The 27432-nt window shown below is 47.3% G+C and overlaps 1 protein-coding gene across 1 annotated transcript in view; it reads right to left on the bottom strand.

Moving 5' to 3' along the window:
• LOC100838188 overlaps nt 1-27432 on the bottom strand; it is a 47954-nt gene extending 20522 nt beyond the window's left edge. The window contains exons 1-4 of the mRNA XM_010238200.2: nt 27280-27432; nt 24376-24543; nt 23545-23684; nt 23271-23462 (exon numbers count right to left, since the gene is read on the bottom strand). Coding sequence (XP_010236502.1) covers nt 23271-23462; nt 23545-23684; nt 24376-24543; nt 27280-27432 — 653 coding nt within the window. The remainder of the gene's footprint in view (nt 1-23270; nt 23463-23544; nt 23685-24375; nt 24544-27279) is intronic.

Raw genomic sequence — 27432 nt, 5'->3', positions numbered from 1 at the left:
CAGTAATTACGCGCGTGCCGTTAATGGGGGAAACCGCCCCCATGATTGTAGCGCCATTTATCCATTGGCCACGGGGATTGTGGGCGCGTAAGATCCGGCCCATGATTACCCCCCGGTTATAAATAGAGGGAACGGGGTGAAAGCACTTTTACTTTCCCACGAAACCCTAGCCCCTTCGCTGCTCATGCGCATCCGCCATTCTCGCACGCTCAGAGCTTCTTTGCTGCTGCGCTTGCTCGCCTCCGGTAGCCTAGCTCACCACCGTAGCCTTGCGCACGCGCGCCTGTGGTTCCACCGTCGCCTCCTTTCTTGCTCTTCTCTCGCGCCGCCGGTTTTCCATCTAGCACTCCCAGATCTACTCCTGCGCCATGGCGTCTTCTTCCCATGACGCCGCCGCCGTTGACCTCGCCGCCCAGCACGTTGAGGATGATGTTGGGTCAGAGCGCGCTGGATGGCAGGGCTCCGATTTCTCGCAGGCGGACATTGACTGGCTCCGCTGCACCCGGCGGATTCCGGCGGAGGTGGAGTGCCGGATTCCCGGCGACGAAGTTGTGCCGACACCTGGGCCCAGTGAGTTCGTTGTCTTCTTATCTCACTTTGAACGTGGCTTCGGGCTCCCGGTTAGCGATTTTATCCGACACTTCTTCGACCACTTTGGTCTCCAGCCACACCATCTTCCTGCCAACAGCATTCTCACTCTTTCTGCCTTTATCACTTGCTGCGAAAACTATCTCGGCCTCTGGCCTTCCGTTGACCTGTGGGCCAAGTACTTCATGTTCCGGCCCCAGGTTCTTCCTGACAAGGACAATCCCGGCGCGCCTAAACCTATGACCCAATGCGGCGCCGCCACCATCATACCTAGCTGAGGTTCCGCCTTTCCTCGGATCCAGGGTCTCGAATCTTGCAAGAAGTGGCTCAAGACTTTCTTTTACATCAAGAACACTTCCGACACCGACAGGATTAATCTGTCGGGATTCATAGTCGGCCCGCCGGAAGAAAAGAAGAATTGGAAGTATGATCCCAAGGACTCTCTTCCGGAGATTAACGAGGTTCATGCCGGCACCCTCGCGCTTAAGGAGAACGGGATGACGGCTGACGACCTGCTGGCAACATTTGTGTTCCGGCGGGTTTGCCCGCTCCAACGTCGGACGGACAAGATGTGCTTCCACAGCGGCCGGTTAGACCCGAACCGAGTCTCGACGATCACTCTGGACAAGCCCGAGGTTCGACACCGAGTCAAGGCGATCGCCAAGACCAACTTGGCTGAAAACTAGAGTTGGGGCATGGCGCCGTACAGCCGGAAGAACCGTGCACCCTTGGTAAGCTTCTTGTTTACTTGCTCTTTCAATTTTCTTCCGACATAATTGTATGTCGGCCTTTAACTGATATTGCTTTATCTCGGCATAACCTTTATATTCTTGTGCAGAAATTTAGACTCCAGCGCAACGAGGACGGGCATGAACCGGACAAGCGCTTCTTCCCTGACCGTCTGGAAGCCGACTTGGAAGACCCGGACTCTGAGGATCACATGCTGATTCCTCATGCCGGCCCCAGGCGAGCCATAGGTAATAGTTTCCGTCCCCACTTTGCTGATATTTTAACTCTTATCTTTGAAGTGCTTACGCCTGTTTTTGTCCGGGAATAGCCGACTTGGACGAGCCAACTCCTGCCGCGGCCCCTGCTGCTGCTTCGGTGTCGGCGGGCGAGAAGTGCATCGCCGACAAAGAGCTTCCTAGGACCATGAAACAGAAGAAAACTGCTGGCCGGCAACCGAAGCCGAAACCAATGGTCGTCGGGTAAGCCTCATGTCATTTCAAACTTTGAATGTTGGTATTTTGGTAGCTTTTCTTGACTGACATGAGAGTAACAAAACTCCATTTCTGTAGGGAGGCGCTGACTGCCACTCAGTCCAAAACTTGCATTGTATCCGAGATCCCGTCCACCTCATCTCCGCGTGTAGAGCCTTCTGCTCAAGCTACGGGAGAAACCTACTGTCGCAGATCCGGCATCCCCCGTTCAGGAGGTCGCCCGTGGCATCGACGCTTCGAGCGTCGCCCAAGCCGAGACATCCGCGGCCGAGACTGCATCTTCGTCGGCAATGCCGGATGCGCAGCCGCAACCATTGACTGTGGAGCCGCCTCGTCAGCCAGAGCCGTAGCCTCAACAACCTCAGGTGACAGCATCACCACCGCCACAGCAGCCATCGTAGCCGCAACTGACACAACTGGCGGCCGCCTAGGCGAAGAGAACTAGGAGCTCTGCCATTCCGTCGGGACAGCAGCCTCCGAGTTCATCCGGCCTGCCGTCATTCCGGGGTACTCAAGGAGTTCCTCTGAGGATGACAAGTGGGCATAGCTTGGGGTCCCTTGGCCAATACGCCATGGATTGGAACAGCGCCGACAGTTACGAAGTTAACTCCGGCACATTCCAAACAGCGCAGCAAAATGCTCTGGTGGGGCCATCTCCCGTGGCGGCGACCTCAGAGTCGGTGGCGGCCCGGATGTTCGAGGCGAGAGTTGCATTGTTTGAATCTAGCTGAGCTGCCGAGGTACGAAAATCTCTTGAAGTTTTTTATTCTGTCTCTATTACATATATTCCTAGTCCCCGAGGTTCGGGGCGAGTAAGAAATAGTCGGCCTGAAGCTTACCTCGAAAAAACTTCAAACACCATTCCCCGAGATTAAGGTAGAGTTTAGAATAGTCGGCCTGAAGCTTAAAATTGCTTCAAACACTATTCCTCGAGATTCAGGGCGAGTTTAGAATAGTCGGCATGAAGCTTAAAATTGCTTCAAACACTATTCCCCGAGATTCAGGTCGAGTTTAGAATAGTCGGCCTGAAGCTTAAAATTGCTTCAAACACTATTCCCCGAGATTCAGGTCGAGTTTAGAATAGTCGGCCTAAAGCTTAAAATTGCTTCAAACACTATTTCCCGAGATTCAGGTCGAGTTTAGAATAGTCGGCCTGAAGCTTAAAATTGCTTCAAACACTATTTCCGAGATTCAGGTTTGACCTGCCACAAAAGATCTGAACCATTATGCAAAAATTGATTGTGGGTCACTTGCTTGCAGAACTGTATGAATAAACGCAACACGATCTTCAAAATCTTGCTCGCGTCACACCAGAAACTAGCGGACAAGCACAAGGCTTTGGTGGCCGAGCAGCGGAACAAGAGTAAGTATACTTTTACCGACATAAAAACTATGTCGAGTTGCAAATGTACTCTGAAAACTGACGTGTGCCGACATAAACAGCCGGGGATGACGCACAAGTTTCCGAGCTGCCGAGGCGCGTCGCGGAGGTGCAAGGTATGACTCATTCTGTATTTCAAACTGCACCTATTTTTGTCTTGAACATTTCTAACTCATGTCGTCAATACAGGGGGGAAGACTCAGCTGGTGGAGCAGCATCGGGATGAGGTGACCCGGCTAAGGGCGCAAATTGAAGCGCAAGGCGAGGCGCAGAAGGCCGAGGTAGTTCAACTTACCTCGACGCTTTCTGCGCAAGCCGACGAGAAGATCCGCCTAGAGGGCGAGGTACAAAAATATAAGGATCTTCTCGCCGAAGCCGAGACCCGAGCCACCGCTGCTCAACAGAAGATGGCCGAGAGCACACATATGCTAGCCGTGTGCTTACGGGACCTCGGCAAGATAGACGGATTGCTAGGCAGTAAGTTGCCATAACCCGGATCTTTTCCTTTGATCGTTCGACCGACAATAGCAATGTGCCAGGATTCATCATCACTTCTCTTTTTCTGGCAAAAATCTTCCCGCACTCTATGAGGCTGCTCAAGCCGCTGTGATCAAAGCTCGCGGGACGAGGGATTCCTCCAAGGCACAGCCATCAGAATACGACATCGAGGACTATCTCATCAGCATCTGGACCCTTGTTAAGCCATTGAAGACCTTCGGGATCGATATGCTTAATGCCGACATCCGTGTCTTCCGAGCTCTTTGGTCAGGAGAGGAAGCGCCGAGTGCTATCTCGGACTTGGCCAAGCGTCTTCTGGAGGAGGAGGACCGGCTTAACGAGTGGCGGGAGTCGGCCGCTCGTGTCGGCGCCGACGAGGCACTGTCGTTCGTACTTTCTTGGTACGATGGCATTAACCTCAATGCATGCGTGCCGACTCTCCCTTCCTCTCAGATCCAGAGTTGATCGCCAAACATCAAGAGCAGGCCTACTCTTTCATCCAATATGCCGATGTGCATTCCTTTGTGGAGGGTCCGAGATCGGATGCAGAAGAAGAGGCGACCGAGGAAGAAGAAGAGGACGTAGACGAAGAGATTGTCGCCGAGTCACCTCCCGCCGAGACAGATATCCCGAGCATCAGCACCAACGATCCTGCAGCCTGAACTCTTGCCCATTGATGTCGAAAAAACTTTTAAAATTGTTAGATCCCCGGGATGTTGGGTGCAGATGTAAATATTTTGAAGTACTCTTATTTGTGATGCACAATGGTTTGAATTAGCTTATGCCACAAGTTATTGAGTTCCCAGCCGAGTCCCCGAGTTTATTTTTCTGTTGGTTAAATCATATGACCTCGGCTCTTTGTCTGCCTTGTCGGCGTTCGACGTATGAATCACAAAGTCATAGAATAGAACTTTCAAAAAATATTAAACTCATGAAATTCGTCTGGAAATGCCCGGTATAGAAAAAGAGTGTTGGGTTAGAGAAAACGACGCGCATCTCGGCTCGCCTGTTTGCTTATTTCCATAATCGCTTTTCATGTGTTTGATAACCTCGTACTCGTGCTCCAGCTGTTTCATGGCCTTTTGGTTTCCTCGCCAAATCTGGCCATCCTGTTTGCGTTGGGGTCCTGCGCATCTATAAGATAGTACGAATCATTATGTAGCGCTTTGCTCACAATGAAGGGTCCTTCCCATGGAGGTGACAATTTATGCATGCCGGCCGTGCGCTGCACAAGCTGGAGCACGAGATCTCCTTCCCGGAACACCCGCGGATTTACCTTCCGACTGTGATAACGCCTAAGGTGCTGTTGATAAATGGCTGACCGGGATAAGGCCAATTCCCGTGCTTCTTCGAGCAGGTCGACATCATTTTCTCAAGCTTCCTTTACCTCGGCCTCCGTATACATGGTTACTCATGGAGAGTCATGCTGGATATCGGCTGGTAATGCAGCCTCCACCCCGTATACGAGGAAGAATGGTGTATAGCCCGTGGAACGATTCGGGGTTGTCCTGAGACTCCACAGTACTGCCGGGAGCTCATCTAGTCAGCATTCTGGAGTGCGCTCCAGTGGCTCAATTAGCCGAGGTTTTATGCCGGCTAAGACCATGCCGTTTGCCCTCTCAACTTGCCCATTGGACTGAGGATGTGTTACTGAGGCAACATCAAGCCGGATTTTCTTCTCTGTGCAGAACCGCGCAAAAGCTCCCTCTGCGAAGTTTGTTCCATTGTCCGTGATGATGCTGTGTGGGTAGCCGTATCTTAAGATAATATCCTTTAAAAACGACACCGCTGTCTTGCCGTCACACTTCCGTATTGGCTTCACTTCAATCCATTTGGTGAACTTGTCCACCATGACCAAGATATGCGTCATGGCTCGTCGTGTCCGCTTGAAGGACCCCATCATATCCAAACACCAAACAGCAAATGGCCAAGTGATTGGGATGGTCTTGAGCTCGAATGCCGGCATATGAATCTTGCTAGCATATCTTTGGCAACCGTTGCACTTCCTGACCATATCTTCCGCCTCATGTAATGCACTCGGCCAGTAGAACCCATGCCGAAATGCCTTGGCCACCAATGTTCTTGAGGATGCATGATGGCCACACTCCCCTTGGTGAATATCCCGGAGGATTTTTTGTCCTTTTTCTGGCTCAACGCAACGCTGCAACACATTAGTGACACTTCTCTTGTATAGCTCGCCGTTGATAATGGTGTATGCCTTTGCTCTTCTCTGAATTTGCCTTGCCGACACTTCCTCTTCCGGCAGATTTCCATCTCTGAGGTATGACATTATTGGTTGTGCCCAAGACGGCACAGGGCGAGTCACGAAAACTGGCTCGTCTACCTCCATAGGTTCAATTGCCATTGCTTCAGCCGAGTTAGGGCGCTCAGTCCTCGGGTTACCGGAACCACTGCCACTGTCTATATCCATTGGAGTGACGCCAGCTTCCGAGTTTGCCGGAATGAATATCGACTCCGATTCTGGTGACGGCTTGATTGACGGCTTGCGCATATGTTCCATCGCGATGCCGGCCGGGATAGCCTGCCACATTGACCCTAGCTTCGACAAAGTATCGACAGCCTCGTTCTCTGCCCGTGGTATGTGATGGAATTCACCACCTTCAAAGTGGCCACTGATCTTCTGCACATGAAAGCGATATAGTACCATGTTGGCATCCAACGCATCCCAATTACCAGAGGCTGCTGGACCACCAAGTCGGAATCACCGAAGCATTGAATCCGGCGAACACCGACCTCTTTTGCCATCTTCAGTCCGTGAACAAGCGCCTCATACTCGGCGACGTTGTTGGACGCTGCAAAATGAATTTGCAACACATACTTCAACTGATCACGCTTGGGCGAGGTGAGAACTATGCCGGTGCCAAGCCCACTTTTCATTTTGGAACCATCAACATGCATTTTCCAATAACTGGTTTCAGGTGGTGGCGGCTCATATTCCATCTCGGCCCAATCCACCAGGAAGTCCGCCAGCGCCTGAGACTTCACGGCATCTCGTCTATCATACTGCAGTGTGTAAAGTGCTAACTCAATAGCCCATTTAGCTATTTGGCCGCTTGCATCTTTATTACTCATGATTTCCGAGATAGGCGCTTCAAATATTACCCGGATCTGGTGTGCATCAAAATAATGCTTCAGCTTCTTTGCCGCCATATAAACACCGTACGCCATCTTTTGGTAACGAGGATAATTCTGTTTTGATGATGACAACACCTCACTCAGATTATATACCGGCCTTTGTACCGACTTGTCATCTTCATCTCTCTCCACCACTATGACGGCGCTGACAACTCGGTTTGTTGCTGCTATATACAACAGCATTGGCTCTTGTGCCATTGGCGAGGCTAATATCGGCGCCGTAGCGATCATCTTCTTCAGTTCTTGGAAGGCTACCTCTGCTTGTTGTGTCCACACAAATTTGTCGGTATAAGGCCATTGCCTTTTCACCCAACCGACTAACGAAACGACTTAATGATGCTAAACATCCAGTGAATTTTTGTACATCTTTGAGACATTTCGGCAACTTTATTCTTTCAATAGCGGCAATTTTCACATGATTTGTTTTTATACCTCGGCTTGAGACCAGAAATCCGAGTAGCTTTCCTGCCGGCACACCGAATGTGCACTTGGACGGGTTTAGCTTCATTCGGAGTCTTCTCAAGTTTGCAAATGTTTCTCGGATATCATCCAGCAGCGTGATGCTTTCTTTTGTTTTTATGACGACATCGTCGACATATACCTGCACGTTTTTGCCGAGTTGTTCGTGCAAGCATTTCTGCATGCACCTTTGGTAAGTAGCCCTGCATTTCTCAAACCAAAAGGCATAGTACGATAGCAATAAGCCCCGAACGGGGTGATAATTGATGTCTTTATTTGATCATTAGGGTTCAGTGGTATCTGGTGCAAACCAGAGTACGCATCTACAAAAGACAACAACTCACAGCCGGCAGTGCAGTCGATCACTTGATCGATCCAAGGTAATGAAAAAGGATCCTTAGGGCATGCCTTGTTCAAGCTGGTGTAGTCGATACACATGCGCTACACTTTGGCTACGGTCGGGTCATCTTTCTTCTTCTCGACCATGAACGGGTTGGCCAGCCAGTCAGGATGCAACACTTCCATGATAAAGCCGGCAGCTAGAAGCCGGGACATCTCTTTTGATATGATTTTCCTTCTGTCATCGGCGAAGCGTCGAAGGGGCTGCTTCACCGGTCTTGCGTCTGGCCTGACATGCAATGAGTGCTCAGCCAACTCCCTCGGCACACACAGCAAGTCTTGGTTTGACCATGCAAAGATGTCCCGATTCTCATGGAGGAAGTTGGTGAGCTCGCCTTCCTATTTCTCATTCAGGCCGGCACCAATGATGACGGTGCGGTCCGGGAATTCACTGTCGACCGGTATCTTCTTTATCTCCTTGGCCGCTTGGAAAGCTACCCTGCCATGAGGGTTGGTCATAGCCAGCAGACCGATCTGCGCCGACTGAGCTAGTGCGACAACTTCTTTCAGCTTCCTCTTCTCCCCGGCAATGACCAATGACTTGGCCAAAGCAGATCCTGCTGCCGCGCACTCCATTGAACGCTTGTAGTTGCCGGAGATGGTTATGGTACCACTTGGTCCCGGCATCTTCATCTTCAGGTAGCCAAGGTGAGTAGTCGCCATGAATTTGGCCAATGCCGGTCTGCCGAGCAGCGCATGATACGGACTGTTGAGATCCACCACCTCAAACACCAAGTTCTCTGTCCAACAATTCTCCCTTGTGTTGAAATAAGGCATCAACCAGGATCTTGCCGACCGGAGCACAAGACACTCCAGGCACAATACCGTGGAAGGTAGTCCGGCTAGGCTCAAGCATGTTATCAATAATGCCGAGTTTGAGCATCGTGTCTCGGTACATGATGTTTATGCTGCTCCCATTATCAATGAGAACTCGAGTGAACTTGACATTGATGTCAGGCCCAATGAGTGTCAAATCGACCACTAGAGCATAACCACCAGGATTCGGCATGACCTTAGGGTGATCAGCTCGGTTCCAGCAGAGCTCCTGCTCCGACCAGTACATGAATTTCGGCACTGCCGGCATGATAGCATTGACCTCCATCTCGCATCGACGTTGGCTCTGCTTGTCAGTTGGCTCCGTGATAAAAATCATGTAGCTTTGGTGATGCTCCTTGTACTCGTTTCTTCCTCCATATCTGGGATGCCCTGGTCTTCTACTTGGTTGACAACATTGTTTGCCGGGGGGGCGGGGGGTCCTTGAACCTGAGCATTTGCGCCTGTGAGTGGTGGGGGAGGAGGCAGCCGAATCGCTTCACCTTCTCGGCCTGCTGCATCCAACTGCATTGCCGGGTTGTGTGATTCGCCGGCTTGCTGGGATTGGTCGTGTGGAAATGACAAGGCTGATCAAGCATCATCTCGAACGTGTACTTCTGCTTATCTTGCCACGACTTCTTTTGCTCTCCTATCTTGACCCACTGCTGATTTCCAGTCTTCTGCCGCTGGCTAGGACCGACATCAGGTTGATCTTGGATGGCTGCCACATGGGCTGGCCCATACCGGTAATCCGGCCTATTGTCCCTTCTTTTGTTCTGGTGGTCCTAGTGATCATTCTTCCGGAATGCTCCGGCAGGATTATATGTCGGTTGCTCTCTGTGTTGCTCTGTCGGCATCAACGATGGCTGGGTTGGGTCACCCAACGCATACATGTCCGCAATCTGGATCATCTCGGATAGTGTGGCCGGCATTTCCCTCTGCAGCTTCTGCCACAACATGTTGCCATGTCGGCATCATTGGGCAAACCATGCTATGGCCTGGGACTCCACAATCACTTCACAGGAGTTGCGGAGGTTATTCCATCTCGTCAGGTACTCCTCGGTCAGTCTCATTGTCGCTTTGGTTGCACATGGAAAGTTGCTGAGGGCGGTTAGGCCTCTTGTAGGTGCTGGTGAAGTTGCTGACAAAGGCTTCCTCAAAATCTATCCAGCAGTTGATGCTGCCCTCCGGCAGGTTATTCAACCAAATTCTGGCTGGCCCTACCAGCATTTGGGGTACATAGCGTACCGCCCATCTGCGATTGCCACCTGCCACATGCATTGCTGTGACATAATCCTCCAACCAATCATCCAGCTTAGTACTGCCATCATACGTCCTCGACTCCTCGTGCCCATGGGCAGCTGGAAACCCTGGGCAAGTGTCTCTCTCATGATCCGGTAAGCGAAGCAACATGGTCCCGGAAGGACTTGCTCCTCTAGAAGTTCCGATAGATGGATCCTGTCGAGCCGATGTCGGGCATCTAGCGGCGAGACTTGGCGATTTCCCACTCGGGCTCCGAGTGGGCTGACATTGTCACACTCTCGCCTGAGATAGCCTTCATCTCCCGTGGCCGAGTATCTATCATTGTAACGGTCTTGCCTGCGATCTTCACCTCGATACAGGGGGGTTGTGCCCGGCACCTGTTGACCTGCAGAAGTATTGGGTGCCGGACACCGAGGTTGGCGGCCATGACCTGCCGAGTGACGCTCTTGTGGATCTCGGCGATTGTCGCCGAGATGTAGGCCACTTTGACCATCATTAACCCGCCTGACCATTTGCTTTCCACCTAATGCCGGATCGTAATGATCCAGCCGCTTGTCTCGGCCGGAGTTAACACTCTTATCCCGTCTGCCACCAGGTGAAGACGCTTGCTTCTCGGCCCGGCCGCCAGCACCTGTGGCCGAGTGAATGATCTGAGATGCACCAGGCTTGCCGTGCAACCTCATGTACGCCTCATTTTGCTCGTTAGCCGTGCGAAGCAACTCCTTCACACGCAACTGCTGCAGTCGGAGTGCCTCTCTTGTGAGATTCGGCAACTCTTCTGCTGCAGCCTCGGCTGCCCTGAGGTTCTTAACAGGGGTGCTATATTTCGGCTTTAGTGCCGACACGGCAGGCATGGCTCTGCCATCCCAAGCTATCTCAGCATTCAAGTTCTTGCCGCGGTTTCGCACTTTCCCAACTCGGCTAGGGTTATGCACAAGAGTGGAATTAAGACCATGAGCTTTGTCGTACTCACGGAGAGAAATCTCGAGCTCTTGCCGAGCACGAGCCATGTCGACAGCTTCCTGCAACAAGTTCTGGCGCTCTAACTCCAGCTCAGCCTGAAGCTAGGCCGAGTTGGCTTTTGGAGCCACATGCAATGTCAGCCTCTCGATGGCGGCCTGGAGCGGAGTCGGCTGTGCCGGCACAGCGGAAGTGCCGTCCTGAGCAGCGATGTTCTCAGGTTTCTCCATCGGGGGTCGCGCCGTTCTGCCGGACTTGCTGGGGAGTCCGGCGCTTTCAGCAGCGCCCTTGCCAGCATTGCCGCCTTGAGCCGTCATCATGACCTCCATACGGCTAGCGGGGCAGTCGACATGCCGACCGCGAGCCGTACAGATGGCGGGGGGATCCTCGGCTACCACCACCAGCTCGGGATACCTGCAAGGAGTGTCAGTGGCGACATAGACCTCGTACATACCGAAGTTGATGAAGCGGCCTGCGCAGGAAAGTGGCGTGTTGTTGAAGCAGCCTGCGTTGTTGTCGATGAAGCCTAGAGAGCCGAATCTCTGGACCAAACCGGAGACGACGCGCTCTCCGGTGACGAGGATGCTTCCCGTCCGGATGAAAACTCCTGCCAGCACCGCTGCTAGCCCCACGGTGGGCACCAACTGTCGTGGTGGTATCACGGCAGATGCCATAGGATGGCTTGAGTTGGGGCCGATGGACGAAGGAGGATCCGGAGGAGGGATGGCGTGGTGTAACCACGCACAAGTAACCGTGAACACGATCTTTATTCAGGTTCGGAGCCCTCTTGTTGAGGTAACAGTCCTACTCCTACTTTGTTAGTATTAGCCGGGATACTAGAGGGCTACAATGGTGCTCCTTGAGCTATGTCCAGAGGAGGAAGAAGAAGGAGATGAATTGATGTCTAAGAGAGGAACCCCTCTCACACGAGGGGTGGAGCCTCTATTTATAGGCCTAAGATGTCACATTGACATGTGGGCCGAAAGCAAACCCTAGCTACCCCCGGGCCCGCTGGGTACGCCCATGGTACCCTCCGGATTGTCCGGCAGGGGACAATGCTGCTTTGTGCTTTACGTACAGCCAGACGGCGGGCACTGTAGCCACGCCCTGGCCTTCGTCACTTGTCCTTCTACGACGCGTTCAGTCGTCCGGCACAGCGACATGAGCAACGACTGCTTTTCCATCATAAAGGGATCGCTGCTTTACTTTAGGCCATACGACCAGGATAAGACCGTTGGTACATCCGAGCCCTAGCCGAGATTAGGTAGTCCGTGCTTGTCTTGCAATCACATAAGACAAGATAGAGATGCTGGCACACTCTTGGTATGCCGGCCTGTTATAAAGTTGGCTCTACAATGCCGTACTACTCGTTTACGTCGGCCTTGCTCTCGCTAACCCGGCCAATGTCGGTGTCGTCATGACCCTACCCGGGGTCATTCCCCCGACACCTGTGCTCTCGCGCGCCAGCTCTTCAACTGCCGCCAGCTTCTCCTTTCCCAGACGCCTCTAGGTTCGCCGATCGCCAATCGCCGCCGCCATGCGTCGGCCGACTCCACCTCAACCGCACGCACGATATGGGAAATTGGATTTTTTTATGGAAAGGTGGGGGGTCATTTTTTTTAGGGGAAGGTGGCCCGAGGAGGTAACCTGTCGTCTTAAAAATAAAAGGGAAATTGCGTCGCTCTTCGACAGCGCTGGTCCGGCTCGGTCGGCTGACCAGGGTGCAAAATAGGTGCAACCGGCAACCGGCTATCCAATAGGCCACACGCACCATTAGGAGGCCGCGCAGCAGCAGACCGCGACGCACCGCCGGTGGGCGAGGTGGCGGCGGTGCCCCGGCGGCGTGGGAGGGAAGGTAGCGCACCAACGAGGGTCCGCCACCGAGCCGGCGGCGACACGGAGCGGCACGGTGGCAGCGCGATTCATCGTTGAATTCAAAGTGCACTGCCTATGACGTGTCGGTGCACGTTGCACTGGCAGCGCTCCGGCGGCACCGGCCCGTCTACCTTTTTTCGTCAACCTTCCATTTCCACCTCCCCTGCCGTTGACGGCCCAGCTCCCCTAGCCCTCCTGGCGCAGCCCAATGGGACCACAACGTCCGTTTCCGCAGCCGGCCCAGCTCTTTTTTCTATTACTATCTATCTATTAAATTGGAGTTGGTGGTGATGGTGCGGTCGCCGTCACCGTAGGTTAACTTCGTTAAAATTACAACTAATATGCCACTGCTCGTTATTCTTTTTTCCTCCAGTTTTTTTCCGTTAAAACTACAACCAATATGCCACTGCCCGTTATTTCCTTTTCCTCCAGTTTTTTTCACGATTTCTCCTATTCCGTCTTACAATCGACGCCACCACACCCGCATGCCGACCTCAACGGGGCCGTGAGTTGCCTACACAGAAAATAAAAATAAATAGTTTGTGATTTTGTTGACCCGTAGCAACGTGGCGGGCACACCTGCTAGTTGTTTTTAGGCTATCGGCCCAACTCCCTTGGCCCCGCAGCTTCGCAGTTGTTCGTCAAACTCCTCCCAATAGACACAGCAGCGAACGCTCGAATGCCTCGCTCCTCTCCGCTGCACCGCCGCAGACGCCGCCGCCGTCCGCCCCTGCGGATGACGCCGTCCGTCCGTCGTCGCCATCCCCAGCCGCCGCGATCCGCGCCGCTTCCACCCCACCCCGCGTCCTCCTTCTCCGCCGCGTGGCGAGCCATCCGCATCCGCGCCAACCTGCTGATATGTCCAAGAGCTGCTGCTATCAGGGTACGGGGATTGATGCCCCAGTGGACGCGGAGCCAGGCGTCGTCCGTGCAGGCGAGGAGGAGGGCAATGGAGTTGGAGGTGAGCTGCGCCTTGAGCAGGCGACGTCGCCGGGGGAGGTGGCGGCGGGCGTATATAAAAATTGATCATATATTCAGGTTAGGATATGCGTCTTTCTAATTCCAGGCATGTTCATTTTCCTTTGCTGGTTTTAGTGCTGGTCTTCAGTGGAAACAAGATCAGAAAAAAAATATGATCTTCGATGCAGGTTTATGTTCAACTGCACTGCATCAAGGACCAGCAGCATCGTGTCCTATACAAAGTTAGTCACTCTTTTCATGCTTAGCTGCTACTACCTCCGTTCCATAATTCTTGTCTTATCAAATTTGCCTCAAAATGGATGTATCTATTCATAAAAAGCGTTTGGATAGATGTAATATTTCGACAAAAATTATGAAATGGAGGGAGTATTTATTATTAGGTTATACAAGTGTTAATTGATATAATCATTTACGGTTCTTTAAATGTACCGCCATTCAGGTTGGTGCATATCTTGACTTATATACCATCTTAAGTAACAGTGAGTTGAGCTGACCATATAGAGACAAAATCTAAGAAACTTTTTTTAAAAGGACGTTTGTTGGTCGTCAAAGAAAACCAAGACAGAAAAATTTGATGCATGTCTTCGATTGTGTCATTTTATTTTGTCGTCCCGTTGCAACGCATGGGCATTTCGGCTAGTATATCTAAAAATATATAATTTTATAGCTTAAAAAACCGGAGAGTGAACCGATGAACCGGTGGTTCAACCAGTAAAAACCTGAACCAAAGGCCTCACTGGTTTGATGATCGGTCCCGTTCTCAAAACTAGGGTCCTAGGGCTGAGGCTCTCTCCCTGTCCCACGTTTGTAGCGTGGTTTTGCCAAGCCAATTCACAAGGCTTCACCCGTCACGACTCATATGCTGAGTTGCTGCCCAAACCACTTCCTCCACATTACCGTTCGCAAACACTAGTATGCCTATAACTAGCTAAGCTATGGTTCCCCCCAAAAATAGAATCGATCCTATTTATGACGAAAACCGGAGCCGAAGACCGATACAATGCACGTCTCATTCTAGAAAGTTGTGTGAGAAACCCTGGCTGCAAGCAAACACAAAGCAAAGCCAAATAAACAAGCCACCACTTTTGAAGCAAAACCACTCCCGCTCCAACGACGCCAAACAGGAAGCATAACCATGTGCCAGAAGAAGGTAGGCGGAACTGGGCTTCTTCGACGACCGGTGCAAAGAAGAGGCTGCCCCAACAGCAACAGCTCGCGCATCAGCATGCCCCCGTTGCACGAAGCTGCCATCCTTGGCCAGGACACCTGCAAGTATACTCCGCCGCCAAACAACGGCTCTTCCAAGGAGGATACGACGTCACATGACGCCGCTGTTACCCGATTCGGATGTCGAACCTGAGCTTTCGCTCGGAGACACCTCGTTTGCGGAGGGTGGGATGTGGATGGACTGTACGACGACGCCTTTAGGAAGGGAACGACGTCTGAGGACGCCGTCGTTGCCGGCACCGACAACGTCGGTACTGAGTTTTCACCCGCAGCCACCACATTCACCGCGGATAGGAGCAGCCACAACGAGCAAAGCCTGACCAGGGGCCACCGCAACACCGCTAGCGTCGATGAAGGCTGTCACACTGCATGCAGCCTAACCACCACCGGCGAGGGCGCCGCAACCGCCCCACGCACCGGATCTGACGCCGCAGGACCCGGATCAGACACACCAAGACAGATTTGATGCCCACCGCACGCTCTGCAACCAGCCGGAGCCGCCGCACCTCCACTTCCACCAGCCAGAGCAGTCACCACCCCAGCATCCTCACGCGTGCCAGGACCCACGCAAGCAGGCTCAATCCAGGCCCAGAACGGCCCGTATCGTTGGCGGCAGCAGCACCCTCCACCAAACGCGCTGGCCCCCGCAACCACGCCGCACGCAGTCGCCGCCTCGCCCGCCGGGCCTCCGCGGCCACGCCCACCGGGCACCGTCGCCAAACGCGACCATGCACGCGAGAGCCCTGAGAGGGAGAGAAAAACACCCCGCCGCCACCCTCCTTGGACGAGCACGGCTTCTAGGGCCCTAGGGCCGGCGGTGGCTAGGTTTCCCTGATTCGCCAGAGGAGGGTGACGTGAGGGGTAGTTCACTCGAAAGTCATGACTCTGAATCTGAACGCATGCAATGATTAAAAAAACTAGAGCTGACAGTTATATAAATGTTCATGTATAATTTTGAAATGTTCTTACAATTATAATCACGTGCGAAAAAAGAATGTTCAAGTAGGCTGTATCAAGTGGCTTATGAAAAATATTCAAGTTAGTTCTAAGAAACTAGAGCTCATACTTCACAAAAGAAAATGTTCATCTACAGCACAAATATGAAATCTTAACTTATGAAATCTTACATGAAATCTCATCTGAGCTTAACATTGAGTGAATGTTGTCATCAGTTGATATATATTTGGCACACAGAATGACAGAACTACAGAAGTAGACTGGCAGAGTCCTGCCATCAGATCAAGAGAAGATTCCAGCAAATTAGCACAAAAAACAGTAGTTGAAACCTTGAGCTGACATAACATGTGCTTGAATTAAACACAACTAGAGGCCAGATTTTGCGAACCCATGGACATTCTATGATTCACACTTGCACTGAACAGGGCGGGCAGGGTCAGTGCTGTTACACGGCTGCTCATGCTTTTTTTTTTTGGACAGCTGCTATGAAATCCTGATCAAGTTTTCAAGGGTCTCTTCGCCAAAAAAAAAAGGTTTTCAAGGGTCAGGCAGCAAACGAGAAACATCCTAGGGACCCCCAAGGCATCTCTCCTTGACCTCAAACCAAACTGATTTCAGTTGCTATAACTCTTAACTCAAACTTCTCTGTTTTATTCTAATTGAATAAAGGACGCTGATGATATAATTCAAACCACAAAAGCTATTAGTGTAAAGACATATTTCCTGTCTCCACTTTTCTTTTCTCCTATAAAAGACTCAACCGTTGGCACAATCCGTCACACCTTTAGATTTATCACTCGTTGATTTGGCGCAAATAAGTAAGAGCTCTTTTTGGATACCCCATACCCCGGAATAAATATAAACCATCCATTTGTTTCACTCTAATGGCTGATCTTAAGTGGTACTCCAACAAAATCAGATAGGAGTACCATCTCTAAAACTCATGGAGTAGAGTACCATGAGTTTAGGGTAAAACCGTAATAAAAAGACTTAAGAGGAAAATTATTACTCCGTACGTAAAATAGAAACAGACATATCCAATCTGTTCGGTTTTTTCGGATCAAGACTCTGTTCTTTATCCATTCTTGTCTCCCCCGTAAAAGGATCTCTTGCGAACAGATCGATGGTGACCGCCGACCGGAGTGTCCTGGCCTGACGAGAGTCACTATAACAAAATTGGTGAGTTCGCAGGATCACCACGAACAGGAGTGAGTTGGATTACTAATCCTTAATCTGGGATTCAAAGAACGTGAAACTGATGCCCGCATGTAGGGCTTCAGAAAGATGGATTAGATTTTTGTTTCTGTTGTTTTTAGAGTAAATACATCCCAATTAGTTCAAAGAAACATCACATGGACATGAAGGTTCCATGCCACGCCTGCTATAGAACTCCTGGGAGAGGAGCGGAGCCTGGTGGCATCTTGGCAGCAGCGTCTGGTGGAATTTCGTGATCATAACAATGCCCAGATGTTACGCATATCCTTGTCTACCCGGGATGCATCAGCGATCACTGGATTACGCCCAATTAAAAGCCTAAATGTGCCCTGCAAAGGAGGCGGCATGCAGGGAGGCTGCGTTGTGTCTCTGGGTCAGCTCAATCGGGAATTCGGGATGAACAATCGGTGCGTGTGCTGGATCAAGACGAGAAGCCACAAGGAGTTATAGATGGGAAGTAGTGATTACCTTTGTTATTAGCAGAAAACGTCTAATTTATCCTTTTTAAATGGAGGGTTAGATTTGATCGGTACTCCCATCCTTCTCTATGGAGTACTAGGTTACCGTAAAAATTCTCATAAGTAAAATGAAAACAAATGTGCATACAGTCTAAGATAAGACCTATTGTACAACACTGTCTTTAATTATGTAGTGTCAGTATATATTTTTTGAGGCTGTAGCAATGAACGGGTATCATGCTAGTCCTTTCTAGAAGCTTTCATAGATCTTTCAATAGTTCAAATGTACCGAATCTTCCTTTTTCAACAGAGAATAATACCAAATTAAAGCTTTCATGTTCAGGACTGGAAATGGCCATTTGTTGCTACGCAAAGATTAATTATACAACAGGAAAAATTGATTGTGCCACATTCAAAAGCTAATGCTAAGCGGGAAAATAATACCAAATTAAAGTTCAGTGTACTGAATCTTCCTTTTTCAACAGAAAATAATACCAAATTAAAGCTTTCATGTTCAGGACTGGAAATAGCCATTTGTTGCTGTGCAAAGATTAATTATACAACAGAGAAAATTGATTGTACCACATTCAAAAGCTAATGTACCACATTCCCTTAACTGTAGATCATCTAGGGGATAAAATGTTGATGGTGTTACAAAGGATTTTGGCGTTGCCGTCTGGGAAGAAAACATGACATATGCTTCGGATTCAAATGTTGTGACCGAATCTTCAACCACTGTTTGTTGTTCTGTAACTATATAACTTTCCTATAATGAAATTGTCATCTGCCTCTGGCCTCTACACTGCAAATGCTCCCAGGTCTCAGCTAGGGTGGGTTGTGCCATCCACCTGCCAAAATAGAACATTGAAGAAAGATGAAAAGAATTCACAGCTCCTACTCAATGGACTGAATACGTACAGCAAACTAATCTTAAGAACAGGAGAACACAAACGCTTAGCTGGTCTGATGACTGACCAAGTTTGGCATGCTCCATGCTTACTGCTTAGTTGGAGTATTAACTACCAAAGTATTATTTTAGGACCACAGCACTACAGTAGCACTATACTAGCATTGGTAAATATTCTGTTCAACACGCCGGAGTTTTCCTGCTATATAATGGGCAAGGTAAAAAAAATCGATCAACAACAGGCATTGTAATTTTTAAGTGAACACTCCTCAGGTTGTTACTTGATAGACCCAACACGGCAACATGGTCAATGCTGGAGGATCCTTTTAAAATATAAGCGGTGATGGTGCCGTTGTAAGAGAAGTCATGTGGTGCACACTCACACAAAAGAAGGCGCATGAAAAGGACAAATCAATACCTTTAACCGGCTAGAGACCAGCAGATTGAGATCAGTAGATCATTACACCTGGGTACGATTTTTCCGCTTCCTTTGCAACCTATTTTAAACAGTTGAAACAAGAAACTAGGTTTAGCCAAGAAATTTGTCAATAATGAATGTTTTACTATTATATGTGTTCAGCAGAAAACAAAGGCCAACTAACTAGGCTGGTACAACTTATCAGATTTTTTTTCTAAATAATGAAAAATACAGCCCATCTGAAATAAGAAATATGTTCACCCCAAAAGAAATTCAAGAAGATGGAAACATTCTGTTCTACACATTGAAGAAAAAGGACAGGATGCATCATCAGCTAGAAGGTCATAAGGTTCAAAGTACAACTTGCTTGAATGCATAAGTGTTTATAGAAAACTCTTTTTGTGACGTGGAAAGGAGGGCAGAGCTTTCACAAAAGTATATATATAATTAATAATATTGTTATACAAAGAAAACAGAGAATAGCTCTTAGGTTCTAGATTAATAATAATTAGTTTTTATCATAAAAAAGAATTGAGGCCAAATGTCCAAGACATAGCCCTTAAGCATTAGATTTTCCAAAGGAAACAAGGATCCTACTTCATAGGGCTTTGCACTTATGCTTCAATAATTCATTACTTCAATGTCAAATTGCCAATCATGAAAAGACAATGCCAAACACGTTTTTTTTACCATAATTAATGGGTCTGCAACATTAAATGTCAGAACGGGTAACTACAAAACTTTGCTGCCATAAACCACTGAAATATCAAGTATACATACTTTAGGAAAGACAGACGAATGGAAGTAAATTGGTAAGATAAACTCTTTACCTTGTGGTTACATAATCTTCAACTACTTTTTGTTCATCTTCAGTGAAGATGAACCACCTGCCTTTGTTCATCGTTGTATTTTTATCGTCCAATTCTGCTATGAACATGATATTAGTATTCTCTATTTTTATAGTGCAAATGAGTAAAAGTGAAAGGCTATTTCATAACAACTTCAAACAAACCTTGGCACATAATTGATGTATTGTTATCACAATAGCCATCCAGCTTCCAGTATGCTACAGCTTTGTCTACCATATAAGCTTGGTCCTAGGGACATCTTGTAGCTCATTTAGTTCTGCCACCGTTGATAGATATAGTAAGAAAATTGGTAAAACAAAACTAGCTGCCCTTTTTCTAGACAAACCTCTTGCCTCTACACATTACATAACAAAAAAACAAGAATACCTACGAGAACCTAGGCATTTTTGATTTCCAGGATAACAAAGGCAGCCTCTTGTAGAATTCATACATAACATACATAATAGATAAGCAAACAGTGTATGCTTTAAAAGGTAAGGGGCCAAGTTAAGCATTTTTAGTTAACGTTCCAAGAAGTAAACTATCCGATCAGTCTATACTTGACGCTATTGTTCTGTGCTAATAATGGAGATAAAAAAACAAAAAATTGCAAGTAAATGATACATTGAATTTATAAATGTAATAACACTCATAAATTGAATAGTATGAAATGCTCCTCTTCATGGTCAAAGTTTTATTAAACAATGTTGTCGAAGAAAGATAATGTGAGGTTCAAAGTAAAGTGCTTCGGTTCTTATTTATCGCCTATAAATGAAAGAATAATTAGTTCTGTTCCAATTCAAAATAAACATTTGCATCATATATATAAAAGAAAACAGATTGAACAAGATTCTTAATTAGCATCATAACATGTTTCTTCAGCGATTTTTCCAGATATATATGATTCAGTAGATCAATACGAAATAGAGTTTATCTCATTCCCGCCGCTTTAATTAGTACACATTATGATGAGTTGATCAATATCGAATGGCTCAGACCTCGCTTTCAGCTATACAAACACACTAGTAGTGAGCTAGCTCCAGCATAGCTACACTTCACTTACCATACATTTCCAATGATGCTATTATGTCCTAGTAGGGACATTGCAAGTGTCAAGCTTCATGCACTAGCCAACGCAACCAAAAGACCGATCTGATGGAAAGGGCTAGTCAATCCACTTATTCACTTCAATAGTAAGATACTAAGATTTGTGTTTGATAGAAAAACGAGACGCACAGACATTACAATATGTTGCCATGACAAAGATGGAGAGTGAAATATGGGCCAGGAGAACAAAGGGGAAGAGGTTAGGTATGACAGATATGCGTAGGAAGGTCATAAGACACTGTTGGGATGTGAGGAAGAGAGTCTAGATACTTCAATCAAGGAAGATACTGAACTTACATATAAGTTGAACTCATGGGTTATAAAAATCAAGCTAGTTGCTGAACCTATTGCTTTCATGCAGGTCACGCGTGAATTTCCTTTGCCGAGTATATTCGCTGACACTTGGTATTAGGGAGAGGCTTTGCCAAGTGTCTGACAAAATGCACCTGACGAAGCATCTGGCACTCGGCGACTATGCTATTTATGGCGGTGCACACATAGGACCATTATGGACACCGTGACATTTCTCACTCTCGTAGAACATCACATTTTCTTTCTCCGGTAGGACAACTTGTCAATCACCATTGATACAGACCACTATTGCATCACAAATTTGTAACCAAATCAAATGCTCACATCAATGACCTCAGTCGAATGGTTGATCACATCAGCATTGACCATCCCGGTGGTTGACAACAACGCAGGAACAGAGAGGTCAAGAATAACAGCAATGTTAGCTACGTAAGGAAAGATTCCAACAAGTTTGTGTGGCCATTTATGTCGACAACAAAAGCCTGGGAAAAAAAGACCTCTCGTACGTTGGCAGGGTAACATAAATGGTCGATGTTTGTACGGGGCCCGGAGGTGCGCCCCATGTTCATCTCTATAGAATGCAAGAACACATCACATTTGAAGTATAAGCCCATTTACCCCATGGTACACTATCCCATCTGGTGTGACTTGGTGAAAAAAAAAAGACTTGGTGAATATGTCGAGGGATATCTTGTGAAAAAATATATTTGATTCTCTTTTTGCTAGAAAACCTTGTCACTTGTGTAAGTTCACAAACTGTAAGATGCTGCATCCATACCGATAGGATATGCCAGTCCAGTTATCGACCTTTTGCGTGTTAACAACAAAGTGAACCAAGGAGATACTCTCGACATCTATTTGAAACAAGGTCGACGATCATTAGTGGTGAAGGAGAGGAGAACGACAAAAACAAATTGGTGGTGGGATTGGTAGAATGTCATGAAACATCTTTGTTTTGTCTGTGTGGCTATTGTGTTTGCTTGTATTCCTTGGTGTCAATAGGATGCAAGTATGCAACAACCAAGGGTCGAGAGGTGTCAATCGTCTTCTGCTGGTTGCGATGGTGATGTGAGTTTGGTGCTACATGTCTAAAGCCTTCTTGTTCAGCTTGTCCAGTTGGACTTTGATAGCTTCCATTGGTTCCAAAGTTGATCCATGGTCACACAACTGTGCACCTTCAGAAGCCATAGCTAGCAAATCACCTTACGATCGTTCTTATGATGAAGATAAAGGGAAAGAACCCACGAATAATACAGTGAGAGAGAGAGAGAGAGTAGGGTAGAATTTGGTGCGATGATGCTACGATGAAGATAGAGAAAAAGAAGCTACAAACAACAAAGCCGAAGTGGTTCCAGAAAGAGAGGATGTGTAGGTAGAAGGAGCATCATGCCACATAGGTAGATACACAAATAAGTTAACCGAGGCACATCATTCTTGATTGGGTCCACACTAAAAAGGATTGTAAAGTCCCTTCTTAGCATTACGGTACAAAGGAACATATTAAGGTAACATTGTAGTGCCTTACGTTTCCATATTGAGGTATCATTTACTACCCATTTGCCTAATCAATATCATCGTAACTGTATCGAATCCTTTCTTAAACTGAGTGCACACATATCAAGTACCACAAATAAGCCTAGAACATTTGTTAAATACAAATTCAAGCTAAATCTTGAAAAAGTGATGAAGAACGGTAAACTAATTGTAGTGTGAAGGATATATTAAACAGAAGTGCAAGATTTAACATATGGTGAACCTAGAAAAATGCAGAAAGCTGAAACAATATATAATCCACAGTACAGACCATTCATGCCTGCTTGCTTGATTTCCTTGGCCTCATTTATTTTAGAAATTATATTATTGCTTTTCTCATTGGTAGCAGATTCTCCTCCATCCAAAACCATCTCTTTATCCATGCCACTTTTAAATTTCTTTAGTTCCTTTTCCTATGAAACCAGAGAAAAGTGCGGTTCCATTACTGTCAACCAAATGATTAGACAAAAGAAAACTCCCTAGCTAAATACCTGTTTTTTTGCAGTACATATTTTTTTTCTGGCCTCACACTTTAAATTTAGACAAAAGAAGAACTCTCTAGCTAAATATCTACCCTTTCCACTTGTTCAACAATCAAGTTCCTTAAATCTCTGAACAAACATACAATATTATTATAATATGAAATTTCCATGGTGGGGTGAACTAGTGCAGAAAATATGGTAGGGTGTGCTTACACAGAAGATAGGGTCTCATCGCACAGAGCATTCAGCACATCCAGCTTAGAAGAAGAGCTCAGATTTATGTATGCCAATAACCCCTGCTTTAAACAGCCAAGCGGCAGTTCCATTGAGTTAAGTGTAGATTCACTAAAATAGTTGCCAATGTCAATAATCCATTTATCTCCATCTCCTGAATAAATCAATGACCTGTGAACAAAATTACTTCATTCAGTCATTTACTAACAAGACTTGAAAAAAAATGCTAAACCTCGATTATGATTGCATTTACGTCTCTTTGTTGTGTTCTTGGATGACATAAAACAAATTAATGTGCAGATTCGCCACAAGTGAAGGCACCACCCGGTCTTCAAAATCTCCAGTAATGTCTTTGAGAATTTGTTCTGCTTGCTCCTTCCTTATTTGAAAGATCTGTTTAAATCATTTGCCATGTATATCATTCCATTTAAAATACAGAAGGAACACTCTGAAAGCAAGCAGACATACTAAGAACAGATTAATATTTTAAACTATGGAAACAAACTCTAAGTTTGGTGCCAGATTGTCAACTGTTGCAAATGAAACTCTCTTTCGATTAAAAATTGAGAATCACAGTACAGTACTTACGGGAACATGACTAAGATACTAGACTAACGCCAACAAACTTTTTGTGCTCAATACCATTATTAACCAATCTAAGTATCCATAACTAGCCACTGCAAACCAGCTTTGAAGTGAGGAGTTGATGCATCAATGCAGCACGAAATGATTCCCAATTGCTGCACTAGCAGATCCATATTCATTCTCACACCCAGAACTTCTCTATGATGCTTGTTAGAGATATAAGATGAATTTAAGACAACTATGGACATTTCTGGAGGTATGGAATCAGGTATACAGATCATTAGAGATATAGAACTTGCATACACATGAATCATAATCACAAAGAATTTTGAAGCCTCTAGATATATATCTTACTATATTAGCCATTATTTTCTGTGACAACATCTTATTGCACTGGTCAAACTGAGAGACATTTAAGTCCAAATACGACAACATCTTATTGAACTAGAATGTAACTTTCATACTATAAATAAGCTTATCATTTGCTTTCTATAATTACCTCCGCAAAGGAGCGGCAGAACTCCAAAAACTGAATGGCACGGCCGACATCTTCAGGCCGAACCTCTACACCTGCAATGCGAGTCAGCAGTGTACCCCTGGGTAGAACTATTTCAACTGGTAATTCACCGACATGATCGTCTGTCCTTAGGGTCCTCTTTGGGTTGCCCTGCTTATTAATAAAAAAGGTTCCACTGATAAACAAAGATCAACGAGATTGAACAATTTTTTTGATACACCAAAGACTTGCAACGCAAAACTAGTACATTCTCTGTACCAATTAACTTTAGTGCATCAGCCACAGCTTCTTTTCCCTTATTTAGCAACTCCCGGACAGAGGAGCACCCGGATGCTTTGGCAGCACGGTAGAGTTGGTACCACAGCAACGCCCGTTAAGGCACCACCACAGCAGAAGAAGAACCAGAATACGTTTATTCGCAACGGCATCGCAACCTCCGCCATTGTGTTGCCGATCGGAAGCAAACTATTGAAATAGGCAAACACTTTTGTATACTTTTAGGAGGAACCGAGGTTCCTCCCACCTCGCAGCGCCAAGACGGCGGCAGGAGGTGAGAGGAACGCTAAATTTTCAACGGTGACGGCTAGGGCTATACGCACTGCCTTTTCTTTTTTTTGAAAAAAAAAACGATGGGGAAAAGGCCCGATGGTTTTGAGCCCGAAATTTTCAGTAGTCCTGAAGCCTGAGCATGGCCCAGCACTAAAGCCCGAAAGTGTAGTGCTCAGACTTAAACACTAGAAAAAATATGCGGACTCTAAAACAAAATGCTCACGCCTAAAAAAATGTGCTGAACATTTCTAACAAAAAATGTGGTACACACATTTCAGTTCCACAATAAAAATAGCCTAATCCATTCAAAATGGGGCCAGATGGTACAATTACTTGACTTGTGTGGGTGCACGTTTGGTCATAGCGAATGGGGGGTGACACGTGGCTTGCAGTTTGACTTGTTCATTTTACGCAAATCCCCCCGTGACGTTTCGCTTATTCAAAAAAACCCACCGAACCAAAGTTAAAATACTACCGGTACAAGCTAATGATACAAATGAGACGAGACGATAAGGATGATGCATCAGTAATGACAGGGAATTAAGGTATGATGACGTTGTCTGCCATGGCCGTCGAAGACGGCGAAGAAGTGGATGGGGGATCCGTCAGCCCAGATGCAGAAAGCCGGGTGGAGCGACACGACGTCCTCTATCTCCCTCATGCGCCAAAAATTAAGGTCTCAAGAGTCAAGGCTACAGGAGAAGCAGTAGAGAAGAAGGCAAAGAAGGTCTCACTCGAGATGTAGGACAAGATGAGGAGAGGCATCCGTTTTCGTTTGCTATTGGCCTCATCGCAACCACAACCTGTCACGCTCCATCGCGTTGGAAGGCCCACGCGCACGCAACGTGTGTAGGCACCGACACGTGTATTCTGGGGGAGCGTGCCTCCGTGGGTCACCTGTCACGGCCCAGCACTTCGGCCTTCCTTAGATCTCTGGTGCTACAGAGAGAGGATAAGAATTGAAACTGGAAGGGGGGATTTTATTCGGAGGTCTTTTTTTGAATAAGCAAAACGGTGTAGGAGGCTTTGCGTAGAACGAACAAGTCAACCGGAAGGCCACATGTTGCACTCCCGTTGGCTCTGACCAAACGTGCACCCGCAAATCAAGTTAGTGTACCACATCGCCCCATTTTGCAATTTGTTGTACTAAACTGCTCGAGCAATACAAGTTCTTATACCTCCAGTGTTATGTACTGTAAAAAAAATGTGTTGAACATTTTCTAAAAAATGCTCAGACTTGAACGTTCAACCGAAAACGTGATGCTTGATTAAAAAAATGTGTTGAACACTTTCTAAAAATTAATAAAAAAATGTTATTCACATTTCAATTCCACAATTAAAATAGCATCAACCATTCAAAAAAACATATTGAAAATGAAATACTAAAACACAAAAAGCACGCAATTATGCACGAGATCCAATAAACTTCAATGCCTAAGGCTGCAGGAATTCTCGACTCCTCAGGCTCCGTGCCCGTGCTCGTTATCTTCTTTAGAAAATACCCTTCCTTTTGCTCGTATTAGTAAAGATCATGCACCCTGAGAACCTCCTCCCATTTAGTGCTCAGACTTGAAAGTTAAAACAAAAAATGTGCTGAACATTTCTAATAAAAAATGTGCCAAACATTTTCTAATAAAAAATGTGCTATACACATTTCAACTCCACAATTAAAGTAGCCTAATCCATTAAAAAAAAGTAAATTGCACAAAACCACAATTTTCGTGGCAATCTTCTCACGCAGCCCCCACTGTCGCTAATTTGTCCGGAAACTCATAGTTTTCCAGTCACACCGTAATAACAAGCCAAAAAAAAAAGATTTTAGGCAATTTGACAGTTTTGCTTACATACCGGGCCCACATGTAAGACGCCACGTTGGACAGGCCTGACCGATCCTGATAGCCCGTTATGCCCGAATCTTAACCATAGTCAATCTCTCGAGTACGATGTCATGGATGAAGAAATCCATTATCCGCCTATCGAGCACGATTAACACCAACCTCCTAGACGTGAAGAACTGCCGGTAGAAACAACCATACGCATAATGGCGCCGGAGAAGCGGGCCCTCTTCCTTCAACTCTGGCGTCGCCACGCCGAACCCAAAATCCTACCATCTCCTGGCGACGGATTTTGCCATCTCCTGGTCCATGAGGAGAATACAAAAAGGCAGAGAGATTTTCGTCGTTGTGTGCCAACCAGATCACTCGCCTTCCGAAGTGGCCTCCTCCTCTTGGGTGGGGAGCAGGAGGAAGGGGGCACTCCATTCCGAGTTATCCCATAGTAAATTCGGTGAGGCACCGGGGGAATCAGGACGTCGTATCGGTGCCGGGGATCGGAGACCACGAGCTCGGTGAAAACTGGGGGCAACTCCTGATGATGATGATTATTATCGTTGTTGTGGTCGCGATTGAGGGTGGAAATGTCTGATGCTTGGAGGTTGTGGACGAGCTCGGGGGTGGGCGCGAGGAGCACGCGGCCGTCGCGGGCGTCCAT

Source organism: Brachypodium distachyon, chromosome 3 (assembly GCF_000005505.3).
Source record: "Brachypodium distachyon strain Bd21 chromosome 3, Brachypodium_distachyon_v3.0, whole genome shotgun sequence".
NCBI classification, from domain to species: Eukaryota; Viridiplantae; Streptophyta; class Magnoliopsida; order Poales; family Poaceae; genus Brachypodium; species Brachypodium distachyon.
The sequence above is the reverse complement of the archived record's forward strand: the minus strand, read 5'-3'. Positions and strand labels throughout refer to the sequence as shown.